Consider the following 12,687-nt stretch of genomic DNA (forward strand, 5'->3'; position numbering starts at 1 on the left):
AGTAAAATGACATTAGGTCACTTAGCTATAGCATTACAAAAATGGTTATATCTATAAGTAAGTAATCACCATAAAATAGTAATTCATTTTTTGCTCCTTTCTTTTTTCTACAACATAAGGCCTAAGAAAAAAAAATGTATGGTTACCCGACCCCCACTTCGTTTTTCATGCCAACCCTAATTTTTTTTTTTACGTACTCAAGAAAAACATAATAAAATCGCGAAAACTGTGAAATCTCGGAAGAAATAGTGAATGTGGAAACTGACATCAACAATATTTTATAAAACTGTTCTTTCAATCTTTAATGGCTGTACATCTGATGAGAAGAAACCAACAATGTAAAACACAACTATCTGAACTCGACACTCACTTATGAATATATATATATATATATATGTATGTATGTATATATTAAAGTAAAAAATCTACCTACCCCACCTATTCTAAATTTGAGAATAATCGGAACCACACAATTTTTTTTTGTTAGGCTTAAGACTCCAGCATACGTTTTTTTAAAAATCTTATACATGGAAGGCCATGTAGAATATCTCAAAATTCACGGCGTAGAGTAATTGTTATATATCCTGGGAGAATTCGTACATTCCCAAACTCGAGCATGGGCCCTTGGACGCAGCCACCTTGAAATCTATTAAAGTTTACGATCTATTAAAGTTTACGAACCCTTTTTTTAATTTTTTTTTTATTTTGGCATAGATTAGATCAGATTATGGCCACGTGAGGGCGTGCTACATATACGGAAACCCTTCACGAGCACTTGTCTCTGTGTCATCACATGACCTGAAATTATTGAAAAGTTTTGAGACCGCGGGGGGGGGGGGGGGGGGGGGGGGGGGGGGGTTGCGAATTGTTTTCCTAAATAATCCCCCCCCCCTGCCCCCTGCAGATTCCGACCGCAGCCTATAAATATGAGCCATGTCATGATAACAACCGGTTGAGGTCACAGGCACTTGAACCGATATCTATGAAAATATGAATAATATATATATTATATACACTGTGGTAGTAGTATAGTAGTTGATAGGATAGTTATACTGAAGATATATGCTCTTCTATTACATTCAAAGTTAGACAATGACACAGTAGGTGTACGTTATTCTATTTTATTCATATTTTCATAGATATGGGTTCAAATGCCTGTGGTTGAGGTCAAGTAGACACAGTTCAGTGTGTCATACATTTGTAATTATTAATAATGGACTCACTTTGTCCGAGGTCTAGGGTGTAGTACAGAATAAATATAACTATGGCTTTCGTAGAAATTTGACAGAGCTATTTTTACATCCAATAGAGTTAATATCGAAAGATAAAACACACTGATAACCCCCATCACTGGATGGTATTTTTTAGAAAACTGCTTCAACATTTACACCAGTACCACTTAAAATTGCACAACATCCTGCCATTGGACTGAAATCATTATGGGTGCCTCCTTGACTGTACCAGGTTAGTACACTGTGTTTTATGTATCACAGATTTATGACTGTCACTGGCAAACTAATACATTGTGCATAGTTCATGATATCAGGGTTATTTTAGCAATAAACCTCCCCTGGGGATGGTATATCAGTTGTGCCATCAATATACTGGCATAGTATAATTCTTTACCAGCTCTTACATGTAAAATAACTGCGTTGTTCGTTCATGCTGATAGACCTGCCATTACATCCCTTACATATTGTATAAGTTTGGATGCCCAACAAAACGAAAGTAGCTTGTAGACTGGATAAAACGAAAGAGATCTGATACATATACCACATAATGGCACAACAATCGGATTAAAGTGGCCATGTGGATGAGGATTGGGTATTTATTATTGGGTATATATTCTTACAATTTGTGATATCCATATTAACACTTAAACCAAATTATATTGAATTTGAAGTGTGCCTTTGTAAAAATATAATTACTGTAAATTATTAACTGCAAGTGACTCATTAGAACTAAAAGCAACATCAACAATCTTTTTCAGAATATTTGTGATTAATAATATGTACCAAATTATATTGAATTTGAAGTGTGACTTTTTAAGATAAAGCCTGATTACTGAAAATCATTAATTATGCAAATGACCCATTACAACTAAAAGCTACATTATAGGACACATGTATTTTGTTATCATTACTGTATGTACCAAATTATATTGAATTTGAATCTTGCATTGTATAAAGATATAGCCTAATAGCCTAATGTTACTGAAAGTCATTACTTATGCAAATGACTCATTAATATTCATTGGATGTTTACCAGAACCTAATCAGTTCTTGACAATACCATATGGAAGAATTGTAGCAAGTTTCACTGTTGATAGAGAAGTGTTTGAGATATTGTGTCCACAACAGATGTACACACATGCACAGAGAGACAGACAGACACAGAAAAAAGCATAACATAACCTTTACGGAAGGGAAAAACTAAGGTATGAGATGTTATAGCATGAAATATACACTCATACTTTAATCATTATTGATAAAAATTCCTTTTTTCATGTATAGATCTTCTAGAACAAGACCCATCTACCTTGGAATCTTTTGATGTGGAACATATTCAACCCACTGATGATTACAATCGTACAGCAAAGGAATTGGTGGATAAACTTGTTAGATTTCTACACCAGGAGACACATTATTCAGTTAATCGTGTTGTAAAGGTGTGTTAAATTTTTTTTTAAAAAGTGCTGTGCTCCAAGTATGTTTCATATTTAATTTTTCTTTGTACAGAAAACAACAACAAAAAGCAAACAAAAAACGATAATACTATTAAAAAAACTATATAATATGAACTTATAGAATATCATAAGTGTTGGTTTTGGTCATTGCATATATCAGTTCCATGTACAAAGACTGACAAATGCCACCATCAAAAGAGCAAATGCCAATCTTAGCTTGCAACTGTTGTTTAGTCAATTCAGTGTGTATATCCTTGCATGAATATCATATCATATCCAGTAGACGTGTTCTTAGTCTCACATATATTTTTTTCCATTCGGGTTCGTTTGGTAAGGGCACTCAGGTCAGAGGTCACGCAGATCTGGATTCCGTATTAGTACTGAATGACTTCAGTGATGTAGATGATAGAATAGCCAGAGGTCCAGAAGTAATGAAGACTCTTGCTACACAGTTAAAAGCTAAGGACTGGGTTATGAACGTTAGCTGGGACTATTACTACTACACGATGACATTTGCAATGCAGAGGGAAGGTGTGAATTTGGAAGATTTGGGAGGTTTATTTGGGCAAGACTATAGTCATCATTCTGCGACGTTTGAGATGTACAAAGATGGTGTATCCATGGCAGTTGATCTTCTACCAACTTTCGAAGTACTTGGTCAGAACCCATCAAATGGTTAGTCTGTTTAGATCCATCCATCCATCCATCCATGGCAGTCCGCTATCCATCCACCCACCCACCCACCCACCCACCCACAGGGAGCCAGGATTAATAGGTTATGTCTACACAAGCAAACAAACAAACAAACAAACAAACAGACAGATGTCAACAGACAACAGTGAAACATTTATAAACATATTTAATCCAGGCCCCTGTGGTTCGATTTTTTTAATAATGAAGTACAAATGTCCTACAAATAATTGCTCTTGAAAACTGTATGTACCCGTAATAAAATCTGAAACTTATATTACTAATCCTCATATTGCAGACAAGATTGAAGAAACATATCAGACAATGTTTGGTTTATCCAGAAGACAGGTTAATTATTATTCTGTCCCACTTTGCCAACTACAACTGGAATTTGTTAGGAAGCAGCCAACGAGAGCCAAGACTTTGATTCGACTGGTGAAGTACTGGAGAAAAACAGAAGTAGAGAAGAAGAAGAAAAAAGCCACCTTAAGATATCCTAATTCCTACTCAATGGAACTGATCACCATCCATGTTTGGGAGGAAGCAGTAAAACCACGACGTATTAATTTGGCTGGTGCATTTAAAGCTGTGTTGAGACAACTGGTGAATTACAAACATCTTGATGTGGAATGGTATGACTATTACAGTCCAGAAATTGCAGATCAGGCTAGATGGGAAACAGAAAGGTAAATAAATATATTCAGAAAATTCTGTTCTCAGTTTTTGTATTCCAATATGGAAATGCAACAAATTAAAATCTGTATTTCTGAGGCAATTTCCTGAATTTTGCATTTTGCATTGTGTTCCTTCCATTGCTTCAAAGGTATGCAAATTTTGTAATGTGATGATTGACATCTTTCATGGTGAAGAAATAAAATTGATATTCAATAGATATAGATGAATAGTTACAATGAATAGGTTTGAAAAGACTATTCACATTTACTGACACTTATGCATGATGTATGAACTTGAGATAAATACAAAATTTAAACATGACCTTTTTAAGGGTTATGGCCTCATTCAACCGTGGAGGTGACTGTCAGTTGTCAAACTTTTGGAAGACTCTGATATTTCGTTGCACTGTTGATTGATGAATTTCACTTTTGTTGGAAACTTTTGAACATATTTCAAATTTAGATTTTGAAAAAATGAAGACAACAGTAAAGGTACATGAAAAAACTGTAAAGGTGTAAAAAAAATAATATTTTTTTCTATTACAGACCTATCTTGCTTGACCCTGCCAACCCTACAAATAACATAATGGCAACCTTTAAACCTGAAGCCTGGGATGATCTTGCTACAATTGCTGCAGAATCAATGAGAAGGCCATTATTGAGGAATGTTGTCATTCCAGGTTTCTGGTAAATGGCAAGATACAACATCATGAAAACAGCTTTTCTTCTTATATATGTGGATATATTCATTCTATGGTGGCCCACAAGTGACACAACAAAACACAAATTTGCAACACAGAAAGTATAATTTTCAGCACAAAACTTACAAAATTTTCATCAAAAAACTTTAATTTCGACAACAAAACTTTTTTTTTCATACATAAACTTTAATTTGGAACAATGCAAAATGAAACTCTTAATGTGCAAAACTCAACATAAACTTAACTGTTGATGTGCAAAACTTAATTTGAAACAATGAAAACTTAACCTGTTGACGTGCAAAACTCAATTTAAAAACAACAGATACTTAATCTGTAGATGCTCAAAATTGATGAACTTGAAATTAAGCAAGGTAGTGTCTTATCTCCCTTCTTTTTAATATATTTGTCAATGATCGTTCTTTTAGACTAATTCGGACATAAAATGGCTTCGTTTACGGTCATTACCATGTCAGAATTCAATATTTACCTTGTTACTTTTATAATACACCTTCATATTACACATTTGTGTTTCTCTTGCAAACTCAATTATTTTAATTAGGAATCTAGCCAATTATATTTTTTTTGCAACCCCAAAAAATGGACCAGCTAAGTCAAGCCAACCCAAATAATGACTAAAGTGCATATGACAAGTAAACGTACATATATGTGTTCTGTGATTTATTTTCTTGAATTCAAGCCCTCTAAATGTAAACCATTTTTTCTTAGTTACGTAATACTCCAAGGCTGGTTTTGAAATAAAGATTATTATTATTATAGATATACATATACCTGTGTGTGATTATTAAAGGGGAAAATAAACCAAATGTTGCTGTGGCAAGCAAAGACAGATGGTTGCCGAAGAGCAAATACATGTTCAAGCAACAAATATTCTGTATTACTTGACACGATTTTTGTGTTTATATATTTAACATTAATCAGACCATGAAAATTATTTTAAATGCGTTCGGATTTGAAAGAAGTTTTGAAAGTATAAAGAAAGTATTGGATTTTCCATATATTTTAATGATTTTTTTCATATATTTATCCTAAATTATGTATAATCTACTCAAAAATTCATGTTCTCTATTATAAGTCTTTTAAAATATGGTTTGTCTAGGCCATTGACACGTTTTATAACTGCCAATGAAAGAAAATTGCCATTTTTCAACTATTATGCAATAAGTCGTTTTGCAAACAGTCGCAATTTCATGTTTTTTGACCTTTGTGAAGAAATTGAAGAGGTATACTACCATCTACAGTTAACCTTATATTTATCCTCGTCTTTCATGGGCTGGCGTAACGTTCATTTCTGACAGAAAATTATGGGTATCAGTTAGCAACAGAGACAAAGAAGGAACAGATCAGGAACGGGCATTGTTCTCAGGTTAATAGGAGGATTAGAAGCTTTGTTGTTGTCTCGGGACTTGAGTATAACGTTCATTTCTGAGCCAGTAATGATAAATATGCAAGGAACAAATATTCTCTGTATAATTTGAGACGATTTTTGTGTTTATTTATTCAAAATTAATCAGACTATGAAATATTTGTAAATGCGTTCGTATTTGAAAAAAAAAATCTCAAAAGTATAATGATAGTATGGGAATTTCTCTATATCTCCATGAATTCAAATTGATTGTGATCAGGAGTCGAGAGGGTATTGTTATCACCTTCACATGTTAAAATAACACCAGATAGCACTCTTTTAGTCCTTAAATTACTAGTTCTTGGGATGGGAAGGGGGAACCTCCTTCTTGTACCCATTCCAACACTGCTCCCATGTATTCTGATTCAAATTTTACCTCGTATTATACCTACCTCGACTCTGTTAAAATAGCTCCTGAAAGCATTGATTTAGTCCTTGAATCCCAAAAATCTCCTGCACCCACTCCTACTTGGCTCCCTCAAACTTCAATTAAACTCTTACTACATACTTTCTATTTTTACTTTTGGACAATTTGTTGTTGAATGTCACAAATCAAATGTGTGTGTGTGTGTGTGTGTGTGTGTGTGTGTGTGTGTGTGTGTGTGTGTGTGTCGGGGGTTGGTTGGTGGTAATACATGAAAAGCCAGTAAAATCCTATAAATGTTGTCTCGATGACAGAATTAGAAAACTTTGATAAATCAAAACATCTCTCATACATCCAGCAAGGACATCGCTTTTGTAACATATTTGACAAAGATCTCATCATTTCTGGATCACTCAAGTTATTTTATAATTGCCAACATCGGACCATGCACAAACAGAACCCATTACAAACAGGGAAAGTAGACAATTGAATTGGATTAATAACACTTGACACAGCCTCATTGTTGGACTTATGTTACATTCCATCATTTGATAAGAACTGCTGTATGGCCTCTTTACATAATAGTTCACATTCACAAACAAATTAAAAGTTTCCCTGGCATTTCATGCACACATAAAGAGACCATAAAACTGTTCTTATCCAACCTGCTGTGCCAAGTGTTATTAATCCAATTCATTTGTTTGCTTTCCTAGTTTGTAACATGTTCTGTTTGTCCATGGTCTGATGTCGGCAGTTGTACAACTTACTACCATTCAGTCAGTCAACATTAAAACAACTTCAACAACAAAGCAGCCACAGTCAATGAATAAAGTGCTGAATTCAGAGTTTTAATGCAATTGAATTATCTACATTGCAATGGATGAATCATTTATTGCCTTCCAGCAAAACAACTGAATACCTGTAGCTGATAACGACACACAGTGGTGTCGCAATGAAAGCAACAAATTCAGGAGTCTACATTTGAACACATGCTGTGAAATTATTCAACATTTCAAAAGGATTCTTGTTACTTCAAGAGTCTGAACATGTATTTCTTACCTGAATAAATTAAAAGATTTATAAGAATTATACACTTTACCATGCAGGCCAAGTCTATGAAAATCTGAGGAATAAGTGCATGGTTTAATATAAAATGAAACATTCTTGATGCACAACTCTGAAACAACACAACTGATGATGTAAACACATTGGGATGTGTAATTTTCAAATAACAAGCAAATATTTAACATTTTCAGTTTAAATAATACAAACTGACTAGTTGTATATGATGTGATATATATGTACATGTAGTATATAAATACATGTTACCCTTTGTATTAACTAAGAAGTCGATATCTTTGTGTAAAACATGCAAATCAATAAATGGAAAGAAATACAGATACTGTCTCATGCCATACAGTTTCAAGGTAGTTTTTTTCTCTAAAAACTTACGATGAAATATACCCATACTGTCTCATTAAAAAGTCTAATAAAATATATGTTATGGAAACAGCTGGCAGGAATTGATAATTCTGCATATGTACTGATATATCTATTAGTAGCAGACTGCTTCAAATCTACAGATCTTTAAAAAACTTAATAGTGCTAGAATTCAAGTGGCACAAGCTGAGTTTAGAAGCTTTTTACTCAAGTGAAAAAACTTACAAATAACTTCAACTATTAGAATGTTAATGTCAATGCATACTTTCTATGCCATTAAAATTTGTGTTCTGGTATTGTTAGAAGTGTTGACTGCATAGTAGGGAGGTCCTGTACATTTTTTAATACATACAAATTTTGTCATTGGATCTTTTGTAAGTGATATATCTTGATACCAAGTTTAAGTTCAGTCAAGTGATGGTTAAGTATACACAAGTAGAATACTGTGAGTACCTTTTAATATGCAGATAACATTACATCCCAAAAACATTAAAACTCAGGTTGTGTCCCTTTCAAAACAAAATATGACTTTATACAAACATGAGAGTTGATGAAAATGATAATAATTAAACATATTGCATGGCATCAGTCCCATTTGCTTATATTATGCTTTCATATTGCATATCACAGTCTTGAAATCTTCATACATCTGGAATTTATTGATAGCAAATTCTGTCAAGATTTTGTTTCTTGTACTGTGTCACTGTCAAATGTTCAATTGTCACTCATGAGAATAACTTTAAAGACCAGGCATTGACACTATACGAACAGTCAAATTTACCCACCTTTACCCAACCTTTACCCTAGGTGAGACCAACCTAACCACTATTGTCCAAGGGTAGTACAAGACGCAGTACCACTTTTGACTGTCTACAACCCCCAGGTGAGAGATCACTGGGGGTAAATTAAATGAAAGGTGGAACTTCGTCTCATACTCACCACATTTACACATCCTCTACCCAAGATTTACCCCGGTGGAAAGATATGGTCAAATATGACTTTTCGTTTAGTGTGAAGTACAATGTATTACATTTATGGACCTACATGCCATCATTAGAGAATTTTCATTCAAAACGGTGGTGATTTTACTTATTGTGAGGGACTGTATTACCTATTAACACTCCTTTATATACAACCATTAATGACAACTTGTCACACAAGTTACTGTTTTGAAGAAAGATTCTTTGTTCATTGACAAACATCACATGAATCTTGTTCATGTCCGAACAAATAACACACGGCAGTTAAACTATCCTTGAATTCTTGATGAGATTCTATCAGCATCATTACATACAGATGTCACTTTTTGAAACAAAACGCATAAAAGCAATCACGCCATTGTCATTTTTTTCTTTTCAGGAGAAATCAGAAATCTACAAGTGACGTTTAACAATGAAATATGTGAAAGTTGTAATTATTATTTTCAGCATGAAAAAAATGTGATCGATTGTAATACGAATAATAAACATTCTGTCCTATGTATAGTTGACCACTCATGCTTTCCCACAATGCAACAGTACATTGACAACCATCTGGAATGACTGCTGTGAGCATTGCACCATGGGAGGACATGGAAGCAGCAACCACTGAATGTACTGAATATGAAAGAGCACAACAAGCAACAGTTTTTTTCAAAACATGTTTTTTGCACAATATTATATATTTCTTCAAATATTCATATATACATGAATGATTTACAAGTATGATATTAATAATTAATAACTATTTTGGTTATCATACACAGATTGAAACATTATTTATATGAAAACCGTAACAGTTTGCAGTGAGAACAAACTAGAATTTGTATTACTTACTGGCTAGTATTAAAAAATGAAAGAAGACATGACTATTTGTTTTGATTGCCCTATTAAAAAGATATCAATATTCTGATCACATGACCCTGATCATCCAAGTTTGAACAGATTCTGGGGGGTGGGGGTGGGGGTGAAATTAGAAAGTACACAGGTACAGCAATTGGTTGAAGAGAGTTGTTGTTTTGAGAGATACAAAGGGTGATAGCCAATCAGGTAAATTATTTCATTACACCCAACCAATAAGGTGACTTTTCTAAAGCATGTGATTAATACCAGCCAATAAGATGACTTTTCTAAATCATGTGATTACAACCAGCCAATAAGGTGACTTTTCTAAATCATGTGATTACAACCAGCCAATAAAGTGACTTTTCTAAATCATGTGATTATAATCAGCCAATAAGATTCTCCATATACAGTTGAACTACTACAGTAAATACTAAATGGACGGGAAAGTTTCATTGCATCTAAACTTTTCACTGACCTTCAAGTTTTGTTAAATGACTAACAGACAAAGTTAATGGTTAAATGTCATGTCAACTAAATGGACATTACCGTTTAAGATAAAATATTTGGGAACCTTTCAATGCCATTCATAAAGGCAGTGATTCATACAAATTATTGATATTTCGTGTTTATGAACTCAACTCAAAATATTAATACCTTTTAAGGGAAAAAAAAGCAATGTTTGAACTGATAAAATGTTACAATACTTTATTATTGAAAGTACGATACAACATGAATAGCATTGAAAGGGTGAACGACCAAAGTATAGCGCCCTCATGAGACGTGATGGAAAATCAGTTACCAAGGTGATGTAGTTGCTGAACCCCTTAACTCTCTCATACAGAGAACAAAAATTCAATAGTTTATTTGTTAAAGTCTTTATACATATAATAACTTCTGGAACAATTTTTTTGGCATCTGTTCATCAAAGAAAAAAAAATCATCCATTATTCAATCTGTAAGATACGATATGTCATGTTACACATATCAGCCAGCACTCACAAACAAAGGTTTGGCCAATGCATGTGAGCATTATATCAAGACATACCTTAGAGCGTATCAATTATTCTGCTCTGAAAAAAGTTATGAATTGCCAAAAAATTTTCGATGCAAAATAATTTTTGTTCAACCAATTTTGGAGGTAATTCTGTTCATAAACTTTTGGTGGGAAAATACTTGGTACTGAAGATGTTAAGTACTTTATGCAACAAGTCTCACAAGAGCACTGGGATCTGAATTCATAGTCCTGTTTTTTCATGATGCTTTCTTCTTTACCTTGTTCTTTGCAAGGACGTCTTCAAAGAATTTAGAAACTCTTCTCCGGTCAAAGGAACCTGCAAAGTCCACAGCTGTTTTCCCAAATTCGTTTTTGACATGTATGTCTGCACCCTTCTGTATAAGAAGTTGAACCAGTGACAAGTGACCATTTAATGATGCAATCTGAATGAATAGAAAAGGGTTACATGATCTCATTGATACAAGTTTCATTGTGGTTTGGAAGCAAAAATATTCAAAGTATCTGGTACCAATTTCAGAGGTAGCAACAGAAACATCTCTCTACATCTCTCTCTCTCTCTCTCTCTCTCTCTCTCTCTCTCTCTCTCTCTCTCTCTCTCTCTCTCCTCCCTCCCCTCCCTCCCTCCCTCCCTCCCTCCCTCCCTCCCCTCTCTCTCTCTCTCTCTCTCTCTCTCTCTCTCTCTCTCTCTCTCTCTCTCTCTCTCTCTCTCTCTCTCTCTCTCTCTCTCTCTCTCTCTCTCTCTCTCAATGCAGTACAAAACTTGTTTTCAGTGTGAAAGCAAAGAGAGTATATACTTACCATGAGAGGAGTTTTACCATCATGGTCTCTCGTATTAACTTGTGCTCCAGCATTGATCAAAACTCTTGCCACATCTGGATTACCACCAAGTGTACATGCTCTCATCAATGGTGTCCAACCAGAATGTTTATCACGAATATCAGCCTACAAAAGGAATTCATTGAAAAAAAACCCACCGGTTAAGTTAATAAATGTAACCTAAAATTACCCACTAATAGTCAGAGTATAGTGTATGTATTGATTCAACTGGAGTTTGCCATCAGAATTACCAGGAATCTAAAACAAATTTAAAATATTCCCAAAGTGGGATTCCATAGCCATTGAGTGCAAGCAATGTCCCTTGAATATACATGACTATGACTATAGAGGGAGCTCTTTTCATTCACTGAACTGCTGTCATCCTGATAGCAGCAATCACACTGTTGCAGTGTCTCAGACCAAATGTAGAGGGATGGAGAGGAATAAATATTCCACAGAAACAAATCTTTTGATCTACGATGCAACTATTACTACTACTGGAAAATATAAACTTTCATCCACTTCTGAATCAGTGATGTACAATGGACATCTCATTGCTCTTACTGGATAAAGATATCTGTTGTGTGGCGGATCCCACAACTGTCTTTTATAGTCTGGATTTTACTCACAGAACAAATTAACTCATGAAATATACACCATCAAAATTGTACTAGATAGGGGTGTCACATCCAATGGTTCATATAAGATACTACTTACAGGGCAACCGTCATCTATAATCCATTTGAGTAGTCTTGTATTACTGCTATCGACTGCCCAGTGCATAGGGGTGGAACCCCCCTTATCCCGGCTATCCCATTCAGCTCCATGACTTCTTAGCAGCTTAACGATCTCTAGATGACCAGCAAAACATGACAGCATCAAAGCATTTTTACCACTGTCATTTTGTAGATTTATGTCAGCTCCATACTCTATCAGCAACTCAGCAATACTGTAGGAAAGAAGGACAGTGTTAGGTACCAAAACACAGAGGATAAAAATTGTGTGATCTGAGCACACAGTTCCTAGAACCCCTGATTTCCGTGATGGGACATACT

At 34.5% G+C, this 12,687-nt stretch overlaps 2 protein-coding genes across 2 annotated transcripts in view; one reads left to right on the forward strand and one right to left on the reverse strand.

Moving 5' to 3' along the window:
• The first annotated feature begins 2,868 nt into the window (after window positions 1–2,868).
• On the forward strand, window positions 2,869–4,741 carry LOC144446295 (2'-5'-oligoadenylate synthase 1A-like). The gene is made up of 4 exons (XM_078136042.1): window positions 2,869–3,217; window positions 3,296–3,361; window positions 3,675–4,062; window positions 4,597–4,741. Exons 1-4 carry the CDS (start codon window positions 2,869–2,871, stop codon window positions 4,739–4,741), a joined length of 948 nt encoding a protein of 315 aa, XP_077992168.1.
• A 5,820-nt stretch (window positions 4,742–10,561) lies between these two features.
• Window positions 10,562–12,687, reverse strand: part of LOC144446588 (fibronectin type 3 and ankyrin repeat domains protein 1-like) — a 30,044-nt gene continuing 27,918 nt past the window's right edge. Inside the window, exons 5-7 of the mRNA XM_078136387.1 lie at window positions 12,350–12,581; window positions 11,615–11,758; window positions 10,562–11,238 (exon numbers count right to left, since the gene is read on the reverse strand). Coding sequence (XP_077992513.1) covers window positions 11,053–11,238; window positions 11,615–11,758; window positions 12,350–12,581 — 562 coding nt within the window. The 3' untranslated portion in view covers window positions 10,562–11,052. The remainder of the gene's footprint in view (window positions 11,239–11,614; window positions 11,759–12,349; window positions 12,582–12,687) is intronic.

The sequence above is a fragment of the Glandiceps talaboti genome, chromosome 15, assembly GCF_964340395.1.
Source record: "Glandiceps talaboti chromosome 15, keGlaTala1.1, whole genome shotgun sequence".
NCBI lineage: Eukaryota > Metazoa > Hemichordata > Enteropneusta > Spengelidae > Glandiceps > Glandiceps talaboti.